We start from the raw sequence: 23,550 nt of genomic DNA on the forward strand, positions 1-23,550 counted from the left end.
CTGGAACAATGGCAAAATTATAACCATGGTAGATGATTAACAGCTTCGCCTACACGCTGGTTGACCCAGCTGTCCCTACCTGAGGCCTTCTGCCATGAAAGGGGGGGGGCAGGGCAGGATTATGAAAATGCAATGTGAAATTTTTGGGAAATTTCATCCAAGGGCAACATTATCTCACAACACCCAGTGCCGCTGCAAGAGAACAGGGGCCGGGGCCAGGGGTGGGCAGTGATCCCAATGCATTTCTTTCCCATAATGCAAACCAGAACAGCTGTATTGCGAGAGAGGGACACATCTGTCTACGTGCAGCAAAACTGGGGTGGGGTGTGGGAGCCACATGCAACGGGGAACATGAATAGGAAATGCAAGGGGAAGAGAATGTAGCTCTGTTGTCATCTGCAAGCATTCCTTGCAGGCCTTGACAGCCTTTCCTGGCCCTGCCACGCCCCCCGAGGGCCATATTTGCTCCCAGAAATCTCACATGTGGCCCCCCAAAGCACACCCTGACCCCCACGGCCCCCAACCTGTTGCAGGAGTCCCCCCGACAGCTGGAAGGGGACATTAGAGGTCTGCAGGAGAGCCTACCTTCCTCTCCTGTGGAAATAATGCCCACCCCCAGGGATATCTGGGTTGTTTGTGGCAAGAAAGCTAAAAGGGGGGCAATGTCCCCCAAGCAGGGGTCCCAGGGAGGCATCAGTGGTGGATTTTATTCCCTCAGACCCTCTGGTATGTGGGGAGATGCTCCTTTTCACTCAAAGGTAGGCCATTTTGTGGAGCCTTTGAATATTCAAATTGAAACTATCGCGCAATCATTGATTGTCAAATCATTGGATTCTTGAGGTTTTAAATACTTGGCTTGCGGGGAGAAAAATTCAAACTTATATCTGTAGGTATAAAACATTAATATTGTTTGTCTCCCACTCGAGATCTCCACAAAGGGTTTGGAATGATTTTTTAACTGAAAAAACCTTGTTTTCTTCTCTGTTTTCCTCTTGAATTAGGAAGCCCAGCTGAGGATCCCTTTTTTTTGTCCACAGAAGATCCCTGGGTGTAAAAAAAAACATACACAACCCAGAATAAAGACCTTTTCTTCTTCTTCTTCTTGCCCTGGAAAATGTCAGGTAAGTTTGATTTCAGACTCTCTCTTTGTGGGGTTTTGGTGGGGAGGGTGGATTAATTCTCACCCATGTAGTTTGTTGGGACAGTTTGCTTTCAAATAAAACAGGGTGGAAGAGAAAAGGGTGGGGAGAGTTAAGAACAGGAGGGCACCAGTGGCTCCAAAATGCAGTGAAATCAATGTTTCTTTAAGTGCATGCAAGTTAAATCTAACCAGATGCAAACTCATATACATAATAAATATATAAATATATATGCACACGCTTGCACACACAACATCAGAGCAACAGGACTACAGGAAAAAGAAGCATCTCAGCTGGGAATGTTTTGGAGTGCAGCTGCTCCAAACTTCACTGTGAAAGGCAGCATTTAAATATATATACCGTATGTATATGTATAAGTATATATTTAAAACACACATTACTTATGTGAAATTTTCACCTTTAAAGCCAGCCTCCCTGCCCAGGCAACCAGGGGCTACGGATCTCCAAATTACAAACATTTCTCCCCCTCCATCCCCGGGGTGCAATTTAAGACTTCAGCCACGTAACTTGCCAGGTGATTAGTTGCGGATTTTAATATTCAGGGGACGATCAGAGCCCACCCACCACGACAGCGGGGCTTAGCCAGCCACTTGGCTCTCCCCACTTCCCGGGAGGAAGAGGAGAGGCTAAATGAGTGCACCCCTAATACAGTAGGGTGGGGTGCGGTGGTTGAGGGGGGAGAGAGATGGGACCTTTTTTTTAATGGAGTGCGGCGCTCAATAAGGGTCGCTTGTGCCCAGAGGTCCCCCGTGCTATTCCTTTCGCGTCCAGCGGCGGCGCTGCCGCGCAAGAAAATCCACGCGGAGAAAAAAACAACCCCGCTGCGCTCCCCACGCGCGGCAAAGCACGATTGCTTTCCATTCTTCCCACGCAAAATATACTCTTTCCGTGCACGGCTTGGGGAGGCAGGCAGATATGCGAGGTGGAAGGAAATGGGTATCTCAGGTGGGTCTGTTGCGGGTGGGGTGTAAAGTAGGGGGAGGGAGATTGTCGGTTGGGAAGGGTAGCAGGGAAGAGAAGCCGGATACTTCCCGAGTAAACAGCCGTAGGATCGCGTTGCACGGGAGTCCCATGGATTGCGACGGCTCTTTCTCCGGAGCCAACGTGCACAAGGTTGCAATTATCACAGTAATTTTTTGGGGGGCGGGAGGAAATAAATGCAAGCGATCAAAAACCGTGTATAGAGTTTGCGATTGCTGTGCACGTTGACTTCGGAGTCCCGAAGCCGGATCCGGGCCACGTTTTACTCGGAAGTAAGCCCCACCCCCCGTGCTCCATGGCGCTTCCTTCTTTCCAGGTAAGTAAGGGCAGGTTGGCAGGCGAGGAGTCGCCCGCCGCCTTGGCAAGGAGCCTGGCTGGAGACGGCGCGGCGCCTTTACTCCCGAGCAAGAGGGCTGCGGTCCCTCCTAACCCGACCTCGGGAGCCAGCCGTAGCGAGATTCCTTGAAGCGGATCCGGCCTGCCCCCGCCCGCTTTCCCGCGTCCACGCGCAGGCCTCGGAAAGGGGGCCTGTTGGCCGGCGGCGCGGATAGGAGGCAGGCGCGGAACGGAGCGCGGCGGCCCGCAGTTACTCACGGCGCTTACGAGGGAAGCCCCGACCAGGCTCCCTCCGGCGCAGCCAGCCTAGCGCAGGGCTCCGATCCGTGGCGCGCTTACTCCGGAGTAAGCCCCGTCGAAGTCGGCGTGCCGTGGAATCGGTTTGCAAACGGCATGCAGCCCACTCCCCGTCTGTGCCCCCTGCTCTTCTTTTTTTATTTTTGAGGGGCGGGGAGGGATCAGAGCCCCCCTCTCCAAATTTCACCGCTTTCTTCTCTCCCCCCCCCGCCCTTCCCAGTCCTCAGATGCCTCTGCAAAACTCTCTCACACACACCCTCCCAAAGCAAACGCGGGATTTACTCACGAAAGCAAAGGTTCTTGGGCGAGATGTTTGCACCACCCAGAGACATGAAATGGCAGGATTCTGAGCTGCGGAGAGTGAATAGGCTTTTTCTACAAAACTACCCTTCCCAGGCGGCCCCGCAAGCCGTGACATTTAAACCGGATTGGGGATAAACGCATTTGTGACCTAGGCGCGCCTTGCGCAAAATGGACAGTTCAGAGAGCTGGCCACACACCGGTTGATCCTCTCCCTCGTGGGAATCGGTTCTCGTGTAGGTGGCTGGTGAGTGGCAGATAGGGAGTAGCGGGAAAACATCATAGAGTTGGGCAGAAGAACCCATTTCATCCATACTTACCGCTGAGTTTAGAGGACCACTACAATTTACAGAGTTGGTTTGCAAAGAAGTACATAGGGTTGTACCCAGTGCTGGTCTTACTGAAGAGTAGACCCATTGCCGTTATTGGACCTGACATACTTAGGTTCATTGATTCCAGTGGGTTAGCATTGAATCCAGCTCACAATAGGAACAAAGGAAGCTGCCTTACATTCAGTCTGACCAATTGACCCATCTTGTGTGCTGTTGTCCAGGCACTGGCTGGCAGCAGCTTTCCAAGGTTGCAAGCAGAGCGTCTCCCCCAGCCCCATGCAATGGAGATGCCGGCATGCAATGCTCTAAGTTGCAGCTGCTCACAAGCACCTCTGAGTGCTTGCCTTGCATATCCATCTGGGTGGTTTCTTAAAAAAACAAGGGATGAATTCATTTACTGATTGCATTTATATCCAACCCTCTTTCCTGGTAACTCCAGGTGGCTGGTATGATTCTCCGCCTCCTCCTTTAACCCCCACAGCAACCCTGAGAGGTATGTTAAGCTAAGAAGCAGCAACTAGCCCAAGGTGAAGTTCATGGCTGAACGAGGATTTGAACCCAGGTCTCCCAGGTCTTAGTCCAACACTCTAACAACTATACACACTGGCTTCTGAGTATTGCTGGGCTCTCATCAGCCTCAGCAGCAGGGTCAATGGTAAGGGGTGATGTACACTGGAGGCCCCAGAGCATTTGGATGGACACATGTTCTTCATCCCTCCTTCTGGACCCTTGATTCCAGAATTCCGTTCTGCATGTTTGCAACACTTTGAGCCGGCCAATCTTCTAGAAGCCATATAAGTTTTTGGTTTTTCAGAAAGGGGTGTCGCACCCAGTGGTTGTGGGGCGGGTACCACCAGCATAAGAGTGGGGGTTAGGACACCAGGATTCAAATCCCTTCTCCGCCATGAATCCCACTGGGTGCCCTTGAGCCAGTCTTCTATCTCTAAGCTGACCTACCTCGCAGGGTGGTTGTTGTGAAGCTAAAATGGAGAAGGGGAGAAGAAGTGTGTACTTTTTTGAGCTCCTCGGAGGAAAGGTGGGATATAAATGTCGCCATAACCAAATTACTACTGCTCCGTGGTGCAGCTGGGTAATTTTGTACTGTACTTTGGACTTACGCAGAGGCCCACCTCTTTAGATAAAATGTACGAATTTACTCGAGTCTTAATGCGCCATCGAATGTAATGCACACCTCAATTTTCAGAACCTTGAAACCAAAAAAAGTATTTGCTGGCGAATGTAAATGTACTGTCGAATCTAATGCGCACCTCAATTTTCGCAACGTAATTTGGCCAAAAAATGTGAGCGTTAGATTCGAGTGAATACGGTACTACTCCACCAAAATGTGCTAAAGCAGTCTTGCTGTGTGTGTGTGTGTGTGTGTGCAAATTCTGCTGAGAGAGGACCCAAGCATCTTCCCTAAAATCCTAGCCTAATGGCAACATTCCTACTCCCACATCATGACTCAATGCAAGCAAGGCTGCTCAGAATCTTGAAGCAACCCAGTCTGGGTTTTTTTTTTTGGGGGGGGGGGGTACTTCCACCCAATAAGGCCAGCTAGCTCTGAAAATAGTCGTGAGTTCCAGTAAAAGAAAGGCCTCTCCGTTTCCTTTTCCCCTGACACAAGATAACTTCCTTAAAACAAAATTTAAAAATACTGCTACTGATTATATACATTTAGGCATTTTGCAGTGGAATGGCATGGTCTCAGATGGTGCCAAATTCACAAAGATCATCCAGGTTTCCACACACACACACACCCCACCTTTCCAAAACCCCTGCAGGGGAATAAAATTGTTGCAGCTTCTCATCTGGCAAACTCATTCTAGGAATCCTCAGTGGTGTTTGTCAGGGCAGGACACTGAACGGTCCCCTAAGCCTGTGGTCCCCTAAGCAGAATGAGCAGGTGCCCCCCCACTGCAAAAAAAAAATCAATTAAAATGTATCGGGGCTCACTGGCCATCCCTCTGTTCCCTGCAAAATACCCTGCCCAGTTAAGACCATTAAATCTAGAATCTAACATTATGTAGCAGCCACCACTGTACATTGTTGGCTGAAACCTGATGCTTCTGTTTTCTCAGGACAGGTATCAATTGTTTGGCTGTTTAATACGTAGCATTTGCACAGCAATTTTTGAGTGTTGTGAAAGACCTTCACATTTGCTCTCCTAGGCAAGCTTCACAACAGCCCTGCAATGTAGGCTGGTATAATTCTTCCCACCCTGCGGATGGGAATGAGAGAGGCTGAAACTAACCACCGAAGAATCCTGGGAACTGTAGATTGTTAAGGGTGCTAGGAATTTTATCCCTCTGAGGGGTAAACCCCAGTTCCCAGGGTTCTTGGTGTGTGCTTTCAATGTGCTTACACAGCCTCTAAGTGTGAGCTAGAGTAAGCAGGTGGGACCATGGCAAAGGCAAGGTTTGAATTAGGGACACCCCAGTTGCAAGGAATTCACAGCCAGACAGCATAAGCACATGCAGCTGGGATAGCTCAGTCAATAGAGCCCACCACTCCTGATTTCAAGGTTGTGGGTTTGAGCCCCACATTGCCACATTGGGCAAAGAGAATCAAATGGGAGGTTGCCCAAAACTGAGTTGCTCTTATGTGAACAGGAACTCATACTGGGTCACGACAGGGCCATCAGGCATGACAAAAAGATACTGAGTGCTCTCCCTGCAATGTATGGTGGTGGTGGTGGGGCAGATTCCTCAGACTTACTGACCAGAATGGAATGAGACCTCCTTGAGTGTAATCTGGACTTAATTGGTTTATCAAACTCTAAACTCATGGTGGGGGAAAGCTTTATTTGACAAATGTTTTACAACACGCGTTCTATCAGAAAGTGTTTACAAATTAAGGAATGGTTGCAAGGCCATCAATAATATACCGGTAGTCACACTTCTTTGAAGTCTCTCAGCCCCACTCACCTCACAGAGTGTTTGTTGTGGGAGAGGAAGGGAAAGGAGAAAGTTAGCTGCTTTGAGACTCCTTCACGTAGTGATAAAGCGGGATATCAAATCCAAAACTATATTCAGAGAGATATACTGACATCAAGTTTTTCTTTTTCTTTTAAAAAAGTGCTTTCGATCATTCCACTCATCCAACAGTCTGCCATTGACCCCCTCTTTCTAAAGTATTTATATGTTATCCATTAAAGTCTGATAAATGTTCACACAAATACAGTTTTTAGTATAAGGGAATGATAGTGAACATTTAACAGTGCAGTCCTAACTACATATACTCAGAAGCAAGCCCCAATGAATTCAGTGGAGCTTACTCCCAGGTAAGTGGAGTTACCTGTAGAATTGCAGCCAAGACAGTAAGTGCCAAAGTGGCGTTGCAGACTAAGTGGGATTTACTTCAGACTATTATTATTCTTAATAATAAATCATTCTTATTTATATACTGCTTAATGGCAAAGTATGTGCCTAGGTAGTTTAATGATAAAGGCCAATTAAAGCGAACCATTAGGTCTAGTCGTGACCGACTCTGGGGTTGCGCGCTCATCTCGCATTATTGGCCGAGGGAGCCAGCGTATAGCTTCCAGGTCATGTGGCCAGCATGACAAAGCCGCTTCTGGCAAACCAGAGCAGCACACGGAAACGCCGTTTACCTTCCCGCTGTAGCGGTTCCTATTTATCTACTTGCACTTTGAGGTGCTTTCGAACTGCTAGGTTGGCAGGAGCTGGGACCGAGCAACGGGAGCTCACCCCGTCACAGGGATTCGAACCGCCGACCTTCTGATCAGCAAGCCCTAGACTCAAGCATTAAAATGTAAACATACACAATGTGTTTCTAATGTTGTACACCACCCTGTGATCTTTTGATAAAGAGTGGTATGTAAATTGTAATAAGAATGAGAATAAATGGTATGTTGTGCTTAAGCTGATGTAAAAAATCCAATTAAAACATGCAAAGGCTCAAACCGCATTTTAAGGCCTTTCCCCTTACAAGTTTTATTTTGACTTCCTGTTTTGTAATTCAGCATGACTTGCAGCTCCCTCCTTCCCAGAGGTAAGTAAACCCTGTAAAGGGGGAAATATTTCAAGGTAGTGTGGTCAGGATTAGAACCCAAGCCCCCAATTCCTAAAGTGTAGAATCACTTGCTTAAGCCATTTATGACTCCAAGCTGGCAAACCCTAAACTCACTTTTTACTTTTCAGAATATAAAATCCTATTGTTAAATTGATTCTTTTAGGAAAACCAAAGGTCTATCAAGGTGTCCGAGTCAAGATTACAGTGAAGGAGCTTCTGCAGCAGAGAAGAGCCAAACAGGCTGTGGCAGATGAAGCCGTAAGCACCCTCCCCCTCTTCCCACAGTTGTGGTCAATTCTAAAATAATAATAATAATCAAACAACTTGTTATTTTCTTCATTTCATATAGTGGTGTGGCCTGCACCATGCCACTTGGTTATGCAACACTTGAACATGTGTGAACTAGAACCTGGGATCGTGAAACAGCTATTCCCACATAGCACCACTTCAGACTGAAGGGGCGATACATTCGAATCCTTTCCTACCGAACACCAAACCCTGCATGTAGAAAACTAGCTTGTCAGTGAGAAATGTGGGGGCTCAGAACCCTTCTCCCTAGCACACTAGCTTTCTGTTGCAAGGATTAAAATATATGCAAGAGCATTCACCATTGTCACCCTCCACTTGCAATCTGAAGTGGTGCAGTCCAGGAACAGTTCATTGCTCGTTTAGACTGGGCCTGACTAGACCAGGCATCCCCAAACTGTGGCCCTCCAGATGTTTTGGCCTACAACTCCCATGATCCCTAGCTAACAGGACCAGTGGTCGGGGAAGATGGGAATTGTAGTCCAAATCATCTGGAGGGCCAAAGTTTGGGGATGCCTGCTATAGAAAAAACATTGTACTGGAGCTGATGCAAAGCCATATGGAAGTCTTCCCTGCAATAGTTATTCATACACACGACCAATTAACCATCAGGCATTTGACATTTATCTGTAAACCAGCCATAAGGCGCCCTCTTTGTTCTTATAAATTAATGCATGCAATTCTCGACCAGTGTTTTTCCTGACCAATCAAGTGTCAAAGTGCAATCATCACCTGAGGCCCTTCTTTGTGTGCCTCTTCCACGAGAGGTCTGGAGGGTGGCAACATGAGAACTGGCCTTCTTTGTAGTGGCTCCCTGTCTGTGGAATGCTCTCCAAAGGGAGGCTCACCTGGTGCCTTCATTAGACACCTTTAGGCACCAGGGGAAAACGTTCTATGGCCTTTAAAATGTGTTTGTGGGAGGGTTATTGTTCCCCCCCCCCCTTATGCCTTTTGAGTTCGAACTGCCCTGTGATCTTCAGATGAAGGGCGGCATGCAAATTTAATTTAATAATAAGAATAAAAGCCTAATCTGCTCATTTTAGCATAAGAACATAGGAAGCTGTATTATGCAGAGACCATTAGTCCATCTAACTCAGCACTGTCTACAATAAATGGCAGTGGTCCTCCTCCAGGTTCACAGCTGTATCTGGAGATGGCAGGGATTGAACAGGCTCAAAACATCTGCATGCAAAACTTGGGCTCTAACATCTCGACCAGAGGACCTTCCCTTTCTGTGGGTGGGTTGCAGAAATTGGAAGTTTTTGGTCCAGAATAAAGAGGCAGAAGGGGGTGCATGCTAGTGCCGAGGGCTACTCCCAACACAGCAGTCTGGATGCGGCCTAGCCACGCAGCACCACAAGTCAGCTTTTGCAATGCGTAACCCATGGAGGTGGACATTTTCGGGACTGTGCTCGAATTTTTGCGGGAGTTGCTGCTCCAAAGCATCAGGGAGGGTTATGACGCAGAGACCTGGGAGTTTCTGTCACCCTCTGATGCCTCCCCTCTGGATTTTAGGCCAATGCAAGATCCCAGGTTACACCCATCCATTTTGCAATTTAAACCATGGTCTCTTTTAAAAAAAACTTGTGGGGAGGCCATAGCTCAGTGTTGCAATCCCTGGCATCACTGTCCGAAAGAATCAGGGAGCAGCTGATGTGAAAAGGTTTGTGTCTGAGACTGGAGAGGAGCTGCCAGTCTGAGTGGGCAATAGTGGGGTAGATAGTTTGACCTTATATAATGTAGTTTCCGGTGTTATCATTTGTTAAATTTACAAAGCAAGAGTGCGTGAGTTTCCAACATTTGTCACCCATTGAAATTAATGGACGTTGGTAACAGGTCTGTTAATATGATGAGAGAAACTTACTTGGGTGCAGCCCGTTATCTCTTTAAGAGTTAAGCTACATCTAATCAGGCTCAATTGTTGATGACCGTAACACAGAGCATCCCATAGCTCAGGAATGGGGAAGCTGAGGACCTCCCAGAGCTTATTGGACTACAGATCCCATCATCCCTGATCAATGACTGCACTAGCTGAGCCCAGGTTCCACACCCTTGCTATTGCAGGAAGGTGGGAAAGTGTTAACTGCTGAGAGGAGGAGTGATCAAGAATTCACAAACAGCACATTGCAGTATGTGCAAAGAGCTCCCCTGGCTTATGTTGCTTTAGTGATTTGCATAAAGAAAAAGCCAGCCAAATACTGCTTCCGGGTTCACATCACTGGAGGGTTGTTTTCCACTTTCACAGATTAACTCTAGTACCCACCTGTTGCTATTCCTTGGAAAAGATATTTGCCCTTTGTCTGAGAAACTGGGCAATCTGGAAAGTGTATATGTCTAAGAGAGAGAGAGAGAGAATCAATCCCTTCAGCACTGAAATGACCCTAGTGAAGATAACTCTTCTGATGACATAAAAATCTGTGAATGTTGTTTAGTTTTCTAGCTGTGCTGTAAGAAAACAACGGTTGTTTTCTTATCTAAGCAGGAGGTTTTAGAACACAAGCAAGGCAGCCGTTTAGATGATCCTGCGGGCAGCCTGCAAAGGGAAGGGGAGAGAAGAGAAGAGAAGAGAAGAGACGGCAAAAGAGATTTTATGTAATGGGGCACGAACAATATGCAAACTGAAACAGAATCACCATTGGAAATTTGCACTGCTCCAAATTTGGCAGTGCATTTCTCCTATCGAGTAATTTGTGTGCGATAAAGTGTGCATAAAAATGCATATATTACGTTAAAAGAGCATACAAAAAAGCTTTATGTTAGGGGAAATAGTTTGCAAAAAATGTGTATATTAGAAGAAATTAGCAGTAAAATGCAGATAAATTTTCACACAGACTTCTTTTAAAAAAGAATCTGCTTGCTGATGTGGAAATGTGTATTTAAGAGTGGACAAATAAGAAACCGAGAGAAATCGAAATTGACAGATTTGCTCACCTGTCATTTCATGTCATATCCTTCCTCATGCAGGGAAGAACTTAAGCTTTTCTCAATTTCTACTGACAATGGCTCGTGATGCTGCCTCATGTCTGCTCCTGAGACTTTAATGCCATTTCATATTCCTGTTTCTGCTGCTGCTTTTTAAAAATGTTTCTTAGCTGCCCTGGGAGTGTCCTAAGCACTGTGTGTCAAAAATGGAATATTATAAATAGTTAAATAATTTTTAGTGTAAATACACAGATTAATAGTGACCCCAGAGGGACCTCGTCCCAATATTTAAAACCAGAGGGTGGGGGGTTCTTGTAACATGCAAGATCTCATCTGAGAAATTTCACTAGCTTTCTTTGTGGCTCAGATGGCTTTCCTCAACATAGTTTTGGGTGTTTCACCTGAGCAGGTAACCTTGAAACTGCCTTTGGATTTCGCCTGAGTCAAAACCTGACAAGGAGTGGAGGGACTGTGAAACTCTACCACCCCCTTGGGGGGGGGATTTCGTTCATTTTATGGAGAACCCCTCTGTTTGTGGAAGAGCTTTGAGCTGCCTTTGAATTCCTTTTTAGGTGAACTCTCTGTCCAGGCTCTAGACTTCTGGAGTTCAAAGCATCTGCCGTTAAGTTGGAGCAGCTGCTGTTACAGAGCCTACCTTTATAGATTTAACTGTGATCAAACAAAGCAAGGTTGTAAATTCCAGGGGGGGAATGCTTTGCAAATAGGGGTGACCTTCCAGTAACTTAAAAAAATAATAATTACCTGCTCTCGATGGCGCTTCACCCTAAACATAGGCATGTTGATAGCAGGTTATTTTTAAAAAATGCTGAGAGCCTGTCCCATGGCAAAATAGTGCGTTCTTAAAAGATTTCAGGAATTGCATGTTTCTTATATGGGAGCATGCATCTTATGAGTTAGGTAGCAGACTAACTAATATCTAACATGGCCACAACTTCAACCTATACACAGGTAACAGCAGAATCAACCTGCCTTGCTAACCCCCTGCGTGTTCCTCTTGGAGAGAAAGCCTGGACTTACCTCTACCGTGTTAAGGGGATGAAGGAAGGGGGGAAGGGAAGGAGGCAAGGAATTCCTTCTGCTTTATAAATGGAGAACCACCTTTGCTTTATTCCTTGTGTTCTCAGGTTTCCGGAGAAGGCAGTGGCAACAATGTCCAGTTCACGGAGTCTTTCTCCCCTCCCTGTGCAGGTTGGTACAAAAAGAGAGAGAGAGAGAGCACCTTTCTCTCTCTCTCTCCCCACCCCCCACACCTTTCCCCTCTCTCCCAAAACACATCCCACTTCTTTTCCGGACTTCCTAAACCTGGCATTTAATTAGGAACCCAGCCAATCAGAACGGTGGAAAGAGCTTTGCTAAATGCAGAGGAGGACACATAGAGGGGGAAGCCAGCAAGGATTCCCCCCCAGCCTCTTCATCTCAGTTTGGTGCTGGCCTATAGACCCAACCTGTTCCCAAAAGGAACTAATGGATCAAGTTTAGTGGCTTTCTTTCTCTCCCACCTTTTTCTTTCTCTCTGTCTCCCTCTCTCTCTTCCTGTTAATCCAGCAAGATGGGGTGGGGGTTAATCTTTTCACATCTTACATCAGCTTCTTCCTGGTGTGCAATAACTCTTACTGTCAGAAAGTCCTTCCTGATGTTTAGTCGGACTCTCCTTTCTTGTAACTTGAATCTATTGGTTCAGAGCATGAGAAAACAAGTTTGCTTCATCCTCCATGTGACAGCCCTTGAAAATGGCTGTCATATCTCCTCTCAGTCTCTTTATCCTAAGGTTGCCAGATTCCCCCCCCCCCATGAATCCAGGGACACTTTTCAACTTCAGTAGTAGGAATGATAGGATTTTGTCAGGTGACTGATTTGTAAATCCGGGGACTGTCCCTGGGAAACGGGGACGTCTGGTAACCTTACTTTACCCGGCTAAGTACGCCCAGGTCCTTCAACTGTTCCTCATAAGACTTGGTTTCCAGACCCTTGAACATCTTGGTTGCCCTCCTCTGCACACCTTCCAGCTTGTCAATATCCTTAAATTGTGGCGCCCAGAATTGGGCACAGTATTCCAGGTGTGCTCTGACCAAGGCAGAATAGAGTAGTACTATTACTTCCTTTGATCTGGGCAGTAGACTTCTGTTGATGCAGCCTAGAATAGCGTCAGCTTTTTGCATTTTTCTCTCTGCTGCTGCTGCTTGCATTGCATTGCATTGCATTGTTGACTCATGATAAATCTTGCGGTCTGCGAAGACCCCTATATCCTTTTCACATGTACTCTTGACAATCCTGGTGTCCCCCATCTCCTACTTGTGGAGCTGATTCTTCCTGCCTAGTGTCGAACCTTACACTTGTTGTGTGTTCTTCAAAAATTGTGTTATTATTATGGATTTCCCCCCTTTTTTATTTGCTTGTTTTTGGCTGCCCTTTGGCTTGTGCAAAAGGGGAGCATAGAAATAATCTAAATGATGCAACTAACTAAAATGACAGCTGTTTGTCCTTGCATCCTACAGTCTACTTCTCTCCTCTCCTTCCTCTCTTAGCCCCTTGCGTAGACACAGAACTTGCCTCTTCTTCGTCTGGCTGCGTACAACCCTGGCAGTTCCAAAACTGCACTGCCTGCGAGGAGATCCCCAGTTACTTGGAACAGCTGGTTGATTCCTGCCTTCAGACTGAGCTACCTTTGGATGCTACTTTGGGGACTATCCAGGGCAACATGCCTTGCTCGCCCGACAGCTTCCAACTAGGCCCTCCCTACCTCAACCAAAGCCTGGTAATTGCACTTCAGTTTTTATGGGGTTGGGGTTCAGGGTTCTGTAAAGCACTGCAGGATAGAAATCGTCGAAAGCTTTGGGAGAAGCACAGCTGCTCTGATGGAGCCCTGCTCTGGGGCACCTGTTAAAGCAATTAAAGAAAGCCAGTGTGATAGTGATCATGGGTAGGCAAACTAAGGCCTGGGGGCTGGATCCGTCCCAATTGCCTTTTAAATCCGGCCCACGGACGGTCCGGGAATCAGCGTGTTTTTACATGAGTAGAACGTGTCCTTTTATTTAAAATGCATCTCTGGGTTATTTGCGGGGCATAGGAATTCGTTCATTTTTCTCTCTCTCCAAAATATAGTCCAGCCCCCCACAAGGTCTGAGGGACAGTGGACCAGCCCCCTGCTGAAAAAGTTTGCTGACCCCTGGGTTAGATTGTGTGACTAGGGCTTGGGAGACATGGGTTCAAATCCCCACTCAGCCGTGAACCTCACTTACGGCAGTCACTGTCTCTCAGCCTAACCAACCTCACAAGGTGGTTGTGAAGATAAAATGGGGAGGAGGAGAACCGTTGTTTGCCACCTTGGGCCCCTTGGGAGAAGAGGTGGAATATAAAGAGAATCAATAAATGAAGCCTGGAGCCTTAATTATTATTGACTTCTTTCCTTAGATGCCTCCTTTTCTCTCTCCTCTCCCTTCTCCATAGGGTCCCGGATCCCCGGATTCCTCTGATCCCTCCAGCTCATTTGATTACAGCTACTCTCCACCACAGCCTCCTCCTTTCACCCCACTCACTTACAGCTCCCCTTCCCCTCTGGATGCCAAGAGCTGCATGTATCCATCGTCGGAAGGAAGCCCCTATCACCAGCAGTCCCAATTACAGTACAGCCACGCCCCTTCTGCGTGCTGCTGTATGTCTTGCGGCTCTCAGCACTTGGACGCTTTCAGAGTACCGGAATATTTCCCCTACACAAACACGGACTGCAGGGACTATGCCCCTTCTGTCTCCGTAGCAGATGACTTCTTCCGGAGAGATAGGAGCTGGGACGCATGCTACAGCTAATGGGGGAGCGTCCGGTGGGCCGCCGCTGTCCTAAACGCAGGGGATCAGCAAAGACTCTGGTTGCCATTCTGGTTGGAGGAGGGGGCAAGCATCCCAGCTTCACAGAGTTCTTCATTGGGTGTAATGGAAAGGGGGTGACATTAGACCGTTTGTTCTCTGTGCTAAAACACACACACACACACACACACCGGGGAATCCAAATTCTGCACGGAGAAAAGCTGAATCCTGCAAGCGACTTAACTGATGTGAATGTCACTTATTTTGCCTAATTTGCTTTGCCTCTGCTGGTTGTGGGGAGGATCAAAGGGGCCAGGCAGGGCGCTGCCGTTGTATTCCTGGCCCACTGGGTATCTTATTCACCATCATGTCTTATTTCATCGAGCATCGCCTATATACTTGCAAGCACATCTCTGTAATTATAAGTACTAGAAACTTCTTTTTTTAAAAAAAAGGCTTGAGCTGAATTTTGCATCCAACAACACATCTTGCAATTTTTCTGTACCCGATTGGAATTGTGGCAGGTGCACAGCCCGTTTTTTAACACCCTGGATTAGTGGCATGTTTTACCCTCGCAACCTGGCGTGCTCAATATATTTAAAACTTTGGTCCCCTCCAGATGAAGGGTTCTGTGAAACGCAAAAGCTTGCATACGCCTATCCATAGAATATATATTCTGTTTCCTTCATATCTTTCATAAATACAGCATGTATATGTTTGTGCTCGGATCAGATAAGCCAGTATATTGCCTCCACGAACATAACCCAACCTTTTCCTTCTTCTGGTGGTGTTTTCTGTGGGGTTCATTTAAGGGTGCGAACAACGTTTTAAACCACATCACAGCATTTCTTTCGCCATCCTGTCATCTTGTATCTTTGACTCCATTAAACAAACGTCAGCCAATTTGCTGCAGCTGGGTTTGTTTTCCCCTTTCATTCTCGCAGCACAAACTGATAGCTGGAGGCATATTTCAATGCATTGTGTTCACACAGAATGAAATAATTGTAGAATGGGCTGGGACCTCGGTGGCAATCTAGTTTGACCCACTCTTTAGTGCAGAATATGCAATTACAGCACCCCTGACAGCTAATTAGATGCCTCCAGTGAAGGAGAGAGCCCAGCATTTCCACTGTTGCAACAGCTCTTGCCATTAGTAAATCCCTCCTAACGCTTAGCTGAAATCTGCTTCCCTGTAGTTTCTAGGTCCTGATAAAATTTTGTCATGGGAGAGATACTTTTCATTTCCATTAAAGGCTGAGTGGGGAGGTTTATTGGATATTCCAGGATAGTCCTGTGGACATGGCTGACAACGAGGCTTTGTCAGTATATGGGTGTAATCTACCATTGGAGTTCAGTTAGTCAAACCACCCCATCTTTCCTCACTTATGGCTAGCAGCATGCATAGCCTGCAGAAACAGAAATTCACCAATAAACCAGAATTTGGAGTCCCAAGTAATTATTCTGCCTTTGCTCATCAACATGAAGCACTTTGGACATCAGAAGTGTGGCTCAGTCTTCTGAGATCTGAACCACACATTTTGAAGCCTATGTCCACAAGGACTGTAAGAGGCAGCCCCACATATAATGCACAACAGCAATAAAATCTAAAGGTTAACAGGGCATAGATGACAGAAGTTAGGCTATCCCTGTCCAGATAGGGGCACAGCTAGGCCACCAGCCAAAGCTGATGGAACAATAAAACAACAGGGTGGTGATACAATGACTACTGCAGTCGACACAAGCTAATATCACCAAGGCAACTGTCTGTAAACAAACAATAAACATCCAAAAAAATGGCAAAAGTAATTTTCCCCAAATAAGTTTTATCCTTATCAGTAAATAAAGAGTTCACTTGTGTTATATCAGTGGTTCAGTGCTCATTTCTTCTCTTTCCAAAATAGATTTTATCTTGAACATTTGCAAACACAGTAATAAAGAGCCCACTTGTGATACACCAGTGGTTCAGTACTCAGACGGTGTTCCAGTAATCAGACGTTTCGTCACTAAAGAGCTTAGTCATCAAGCTGTCAAAATCAATTGTATCAGAATTGCACTGAATTAACAAGTAGAATAAGGAAAATTAAAATTACAAATATGCTGAAAATGCATTATTAAGACATACCTTTGAAGTAAATAATATACAAGGTAAGACAGTATGTATACAATTTAAAGCAGGGGTATATCTACAGGAATAAAGGTGAGACAACAGTCCATTCACACATACATAGTTAATACCCTCAGTCCCACTAATACAAAAAGTCTCGATGGAAACTTACCTGTCCCCATCTGCATGTTTCCATAGGGAGGAAATGTATTTGAATTTGTGAGCCCTACCCATGTTTCCTAAGGGGGTTTAATAAACTGAAGGACATCGTCCTCTTTCTATGCTCCTCCTGATACAATTGATTTTGACAGCTCGATGACTAATCTCTTTAACGATGAAACGTCTGATTACCGGAACTCTTTATTTACTGCGTTCGCAATTGTTTAAGATAAAAGCTGATGGAACACACTCCTCATTGCTGAAGCCGCCTGAGCCTCAAAGTGATGGCAAAGAATCCAAAAGTACCACCAAGCTACGTACCCGCTCCTCCAGAGGCAGTGTAACCCCATCAAGAGCAGGCAACCTCCCAGACCTAGGGAACCATTCACTAACAGTGCCTTATCTGCATTGAGTTTCAGTTTGTTAGCTCTTCAGTCCATTACCAAGGCAAGACACTGGTCCAGCGCTTCCATTTCTGCACCTGCAGTTGTAAAGGAGAAGTAGAGCTGTGTGTCATCAGCATATTGCTGATGCCATACTGCAAAACTCTGGATAACGCCAGCACAGAGGATAAAATTAAACCCCGAGGAACTCCACATTAAAGGTTCCACAGGGCTTAAGAGCACTCCCCAGGCATCATCCTCTGGAAACGACCATCTAAGTAGGACCAGAAGCACTGCAATATGGTGCCACCCACCCCTAACTCGGACAGCTGCTCCAAAAGGATACCATGACCAATGGTACTGAAAGCCACTGAGAGGTCGAGGAGAATTAACAAGGACACATTTCCCCTGTCTCTCCCCCAACAGAGGTGACCAAAGCAATTTCTGTTCCAAAACAGCACCTAAACCCTGATTGAAATCGTTCTGGGAAATTCATTTCCTCCAAGAGTGCCTGGATCTAGTCTGCGCTCACCCGCTCCAGAACCTTGCCCAAGGAAGGGAGATTAGCAACGGGTTGGTAGTTACTTAGATTTTCTGAATTCAGGGAGGGTTTATTAAGAATGGTGTGGTTTTACTGTTGCCTCCTTCAAGCAGGCAGGGACAACCCCCTCTCAAAAGGAGGCATTAATCGCCTCCCCGGCCCAGCCAGCTGTTCCCTCCCTGCTAGTTTTTATCAGCCAAGAAGAGCAAGGGTCCAGAGGACAAGTGGTCGCCCTGACCAATCCAAGCAGCTTGTCCACATCCTTAGCCTTACTAACTAAAACTCATGCAACACAACAGGACTTGACAGTGCTCTGAACACCCCTTGAGAGTCATCTGCTGTCAATATCCCGGGGGGGGGGGGGGGATGCAAGTGATTTTGTCCTCAAAATGCAACAAGTCACAGTGAGCTACTGTTGGTTCTTTGGGCCAGCCTGTAAGAGGCCCCACACTACCCAGAAAAGCTCTGGCACAATGAGGATGCAATGGAGGCAACAAAGCATGCCTTCTTTGCTGCCTTCACTGCCACACGGTAGACTTGAGCCCTCTTCAGGGTTTGATTGCATTCAACTGGACTTTCCCTACACTTGCGTTCCAGCTGTCTCCCAGCTTGTTTCCTTGCCCTAAGCTCTGGAGTATACCAGGGTTGAGAAGAAGTGGGCTCCACAAAGTGAGAGAGGGCTCTCAGAGGCGCTCATGTCAACGGCCCGAGCCATTTGGATGTTCCAGAGGTGGGTCAAGGCTCTGACAAACACGCCAGTCAAATCAGCCAGAAAATACCCCAGAGTCATCTGAAAACCCATTGGATCCATCAAGGTGGATCATCCCACTTGGTTCTTCACCTCTGTAGAGGGGATAAGGTGCTGAAAGCCTAAATCTCAACAGGAAGTGATCTGACCATGACAAGTGACTGATGTCAATATCACACACTTTCAGATCATCCTTTTCCTGCCCAGTTGAGAAAACAAGGTCCAGAATGTGGCCTGCCACATGTGTTATGTATTTGCATTTTAACATCTGGATTTGGAGGAATCTTGTATCACCTCTTGAAGCTCATAGTGACCCCTGCTGGGCATTTGCAAAATGTTCCATTTCCCCCCATGGCCTAATAGGGGGTGGGTGGGAATGCAATGCCTTTGAGGATATGTTCCTGTTATTCCATTTAACAGAACATGTGTTTGGGTCAAAAAGGAGCTTTTTCCTTAGGTGAACAGCAGCATGGGGTGATTTTTGTTCAGATTGCGGCTACGGGCAGGGGGAGGCTAACCCTGCAACTACTGCTATTGATGTCACTATTTAAAAACTGCTGAGGTTGCTTCACAAGCTTCCAAAAGGAAGTCTGTTTTTTTGCATTGCAAAGAAACTTATTTCTGCATCTGCACTATGCATTTATAGCTACTAAAAACAGCCATGAAAAGGTAAACCACTGTGAGGTGCAAATATTAACAACCTTCACATATACAAGGAGATTCAAAAATGTGTGCAAAGTCTCATACTCGAAGTCTTAAAAGTCCAGTATAAAGTGCAATAAAGTCCGACAATAAAGTGCTATGATGTATCATGCGTTCTTATCTCTTCCCATACGTCCGACGGGTGGCCAGCTTCTTGCCCGTTTCACAGGAATGGTTTCCTCAGGGTGCGGACTCTTTCAAAGGTTCATGTGTGAAGGCTTAACAAGACTAACGAAGCTCACAATTCTCAAAGACTGATCATTTGCACCTCACGGTGGTTTACCTTTTCATTATTTCGCCAACATCACCGTGGTTGTCTCTTTGTTGCTGCTACTAAAAACAGCCATGGCTTCTTCCCCCAAATAATTATGGGAGCTGAAGTTTTTAAGGGTGCTGAGAGTTGCTAGGAGGCCCATATTCCTCTCACGGAGCTACCGGTACAATTCTCAGAGTGGTTTAGCAGTCAATCCCTCTTGACATCAGTCTCTGGGAGTTGTAGCTCTGGGAGAGGAATTGGTAATTACAGAGTTAAACATGGTTTCCGGCTACTATGGGTTGGAGCTTAGGTGCCATGCTTTAGCTTTTTTAAAATTGTGGTTACTTTCATTTTCCTGTGCAGTTGTGCCTCAACAAAGAGCCTCTTTCGTCTTGGGTCTCCAAAGTGAGTAATCTCGCTTTATATTTGCAACACCTGTCATCTCCATTTAAAAGTATTCTGGGCAGCAGGTGATGGGCAAGATCCTCTCTGCCTGAGGCTCTTCAGGAACCCCGCACTGTCTGAACAGACCAGAGGTAGTCAGTGTGGCGCTCTCCGGATATTGTGAGATGACAGCTCCCACCATCCCTGTCATCTGGAGCGGGATGGGAATTGTAGTCCACTAACATCTAGAGGGCACCACATGGCTTGCCACTGGAGGAGACAGTACTTGGCAAGAGGGATGAATAGTCTGACTTCTTGGGGAAGGGTCGTCGCTCTGTGGTGAAACATCCACCTTGCATGCAGAAGGTCTCGGCTTCAATACCCAGTTGCACCTCCAGGTAGGGTTGGGAGAAGCTCACTGCCCAAACCCCTGGAGAGCTGCTGCCAGTCTGTGTAGACAATACTGAGCGGACCAAAGCTCTGACTCGATGTAAGGCAGATTCCTGTGGATCTGTGACCTGGAAGGAGGTTGCTTTCTCATGTATGGCCCGAAAGAAAGCAGGGTTTGTGTTGCCTTCTGTGCTCCCTGCAAACACTGGCAGAGGAAGGGGTGTGTGGTTGGTGCGGACCACCCTGGCTGTCATCCCTGAGGGGAGTGACATCGTCGCGCGGCCCCCCTGGGATGCTCGCCGCTCACCGTGGGCGTCGCCCCCCTGGGATGCTTGCCCTGCCCCCAGGTGCACAGCATGTGTGCCGCTCCAGGTGCCGGAGCAGCTAGCTCCACCTCTGCCTGCAAACGGTGCGAAGCCATGATTTATAGACCCAGATAGAAGAAGCCCCATTCCTCGGCTGTTGTTCCAAGGCCAAGCCTTAACAGACGGAAATTAGATTAATCTTTATGGGTGTTTTGTGTTTACGTACCTGCAATCAGTTGGCCGCAAAAAGCAATTGCCTTGCCATAACAACTTGCCATAATTTCTCTGATTCCACCACTAGCAATATGGTTTTCAGAAGAGCTGTTGTACATGGGAATTCTTTTTCTGCCCTTTTTTTTAAAGTCCTCATGAAAATCCATCAGCATTTTAGTGGAAATTTAACCCAAGATACACTTTTTTCCAAGCAATTTCCTCTGATAGAAGGCATTTTATGTTTGCACCAACCGCACCACGCAACTCAACAAGGTGCAAATTTTGAGAGACAGCTGTGCTGAGATTCATGTATTGTTTTCAGAAAGTGAGAATTGGGTGGGGAGGGTCCTGGATTAAAATCCTAACTGGATTTATCCTCCATTCCTAATTCAAACTCAGCTCCCTCTCTATGTGTTAAGGAAACAGGAATTAAATGTGTGGAAACTATATACAGTACCTCCCTCCCTCCCCCACAAAAGCTGGGCCAAATAAGGAGAGCCAGATGCTGGTTCAGAAATTATTCAAATTCTTCCACTGAAAAGGAAAGATTGTATTTTCCTTGAGGGGGGTTGGTGGGGGCGGGATGGATGGTCCAGAGACACTTCAGAGATAAACTAATAATTTGCAGGCGATTCTATCAATGTCAACAGTGAACTTACGGAATTATCAGGAGACAGTGGCAGACATGGGTTTTTTTAAATGGAAGAGGTATTGCCCCATACAGTGGCTCCAGAAAGATAAAGGAAAAATTACCGGGTGGAGGTGGCGGATGAGCTTTGAGACTGAGCTATCATGGGCGAATGATGTGAAGTGAAGATAACCGTTTCTGGCCCATTTTTGCAAAGCGAAAGGCACAAACGCTGTCCATAATCAACCTGACTTCAGAAGATAATGCCTTTTAGAATTTCTGGCTCACATACCTGCGGTTTTGGAAAAGACATATGGCCAGAGAGATGTCCAGATTACTATTTTCAAAAGGTTGTGGCAACATGTTTTACACAGAGAGGCAAAAGAAAGAGAGAGAGAGCAGGTGGGGCGGGGGGAATCTTGAAATGTTGACCGTGTGCACTGAATTTTAAAAATTCCGAGCATGATAATTTGGGAGAGAGGAGATTATTTGTGATAAAGGTGTTGAATGTCTTGTGGCATCCAGAGGTCACAATGTATAACTTGGATTGTAGGGTAATGCTAGTACAGTAGTACCTCTGGTTGTGGACGGGATCTGTTCCGGAGGTCTGGGCGGATCCCGAGGTTTCCGCAACCTGAGGACTGCTTCTGTGCATGCGTGTGCGGCGGTAGATGGCTTCTGTGCATGCGGCAAAACCTGGTCCAATACTTCCGGGTTTGCTGCTTTCACATCCTGACCTTTACATAACCAGAGGTTTTAGTAACTGGAGGTACTACTGTACATGCATTGATTTCAAAAATCCTTTGGTGGACTCAGCTTTTGGACCCAAAGGAAGCAGTTTGCTGTTTAAGCTTGCTCACTGCCAAAACATTAATGCTATTTTAATAGAAACATTACACTTACCTGTGAAATTTTAATAGAAGAGTCACTCATCAGTTTGGGGCCCGCGGGCTCATTTGTGAGCGTCTTATGCACACTGTCACAGTGCACAGACTGCAGTCACAGCTGTGCATGCACACCTCAACCAGGCATACTAACTCTTCCTTGCCCTCACCAACAATTAGGCATGAAAAGAGCCCTTCTCCTGGCAGCAATAGAAGGCTTCTTTCAAACCTAATTTCAGTAGGGGAGGGATATGAGTTCAAGGGCTGCTTATGTCTTTGGGGCCACAGGCCACCTTCCCTTGCTTTACAAGATGCATCTTCCTGGATCAGACCTAAAAATAAGGACCCCTTGATGGTTAAGTCCAGTCAAAAGGTGACTATGGAGTTGCGGCGCTCATCTCGCTTTCAGGACAAGGAAGCCGGTATTTGTCCACAGACAGCTTTCTGGGTCATGTGGCCAGCAGGACTAAACTACTTCTGACGCAATGGAACACTTTGACGAAAACCAGAGCGCACGGAAACGTCGTTTACCATCCCGCTGCAGCGGCACCTATTTATCTACTTGAGCTAGTGTGCTTTCGAACTGCTAGGTTGGCAGGAGCTGGGACAGAGCAGCGGGAGCTACCACCCCATCACAGGGATTCAAACCGCCAACCTTCTGATTGGCATGCCCAAGAGGCTCAGTGGTTTAGACCACAGCGCCACCAGCCCATCTGGTCCAGCATCCTGTTATCAGAAGCAATCAGCAGGAAGCAATCCCTTCCACCGTGGTTTGCCCTCAACACCTGTCACTTAGAATCTCTGTACACTGAAGTTATTGGTTCATTATTGCAGCTCATATCACCATCACCATCACCATCACCATTATTTTATTTGTATGTCCATTTATAGCCTTGCCCTTCATGAATTTTTCCTATTTATTTTTAAAAAATCTAAGCCAGCCTGTCCATCGCTGCTTCAGTAAGGTGTTAGTTCAACAACCAAGCCCCCAACCAAACAAGTTCATGGCTGCTATGCAGACCTGCTGTCTCCATGGTCAGGAACCAGGTGTTATTCCTATCAACAGCTGCAAGGGCTGTTAGGTAACTATCTGCAAAACCATTTTTTTCAAAAAAAGAAAATTGGGGGGGGGGGACAAGAATCTTGCCTCTAGGTGATTTTCTTGTACCTCTTGTAAAATGTGACGTGAGACCGCACATTGCTTTCAACCGCTCACCTCCCTATCTTACTCTTTTCCTACTTAAACTGCTTGTGTTTATAGCTATCAGGTTCCGGAGCGATTCAGTAAATATTTGTATGCTCCGGGTCCACGGATCAAACACTTTGATTAGCAGTGGCGTTTACTGGGGGACAGAATACACA

At 46.6% G+C, this 23,550-nt stretch overlaps 1 protein-coding gene and 1 long non-coding RNA gene across 2 annotated transcripts; one reads left to right on the forward strand and one right to left on the reverse strand.

Annotated features, from left to right (window-relative positions):
- The first annotated feature begins 1,883 nt into the window (after positions 1 to 1,883).
- On the forward strand, positions 1,884 to 15,403 carry POU2AF3 (POU class 2 homeobox associating factor 3). Its single transcript, XM_035140069.2, has 5 exons — positions 1,884 to 2,105; positions 7,605 to 7,699; positions 11,815 to 11,878; positions 13,216 to 13,445; positions 14,138 to 15,403. Exons 1-5 carry the CDS (start codon positions 2,093 to 2,095, stop codon positions 14,492 to 14,494), a joined length of 759 nt encoding a protein of 252 aa, XP_034995960.1. The 5' UTR covers positions 1,884 to 2,092; the 3' UTR covers positions 14,495 to 15,403.
- On the reverse strand, positions 8,834 to 11,860 carry LOC132593236 (uncharacterized). The gene is made up of 2 exons (XR_009558589.1): positions 10,679 to 11,860; positions 8,834 to 10,280 (listed from the first exon to the last, which is right to left on the reverse strand). It is a non-coding gene; the product is annotated as an uncharacterized LOC132593236 (long non-coding RNA).
- Positions 15,404 to 23,550: the final 8,147 nt, after the last annotated feature.

Source organism: Zootoca vivipara, chromosome 15 (genome assembly GCF_963506605.1).
Source record: "Zootoca vivipara chromosome 15, rZooViv1.1, whole genome shotgun sequence".
Lineage (NCBI taxonomy): Eukaryota > Metazoa > Chordata > Lepidosauria > Squamata > Lacertidae > Zootoca > Zootoca vivipara.

Coding starts and splice junctions, on each gene's coding strand:
- POU2AF3 (XM_035140069.2), top strand. Junction 11,879..13,215: donor TTTCTCCCCTCCCTGTGCAG/GTTGGTACAAAA, acceptor TTCCTCTCTTAG/CCCCTTGCGTAGACACAGAA. Junction 13,446..14,137: donor CCTACCTCAACCAAAGCCTG/GTAATTGCACTT, acceptor CCTTCTCCATAG/GGTCCCGGATCCCCGGATTC.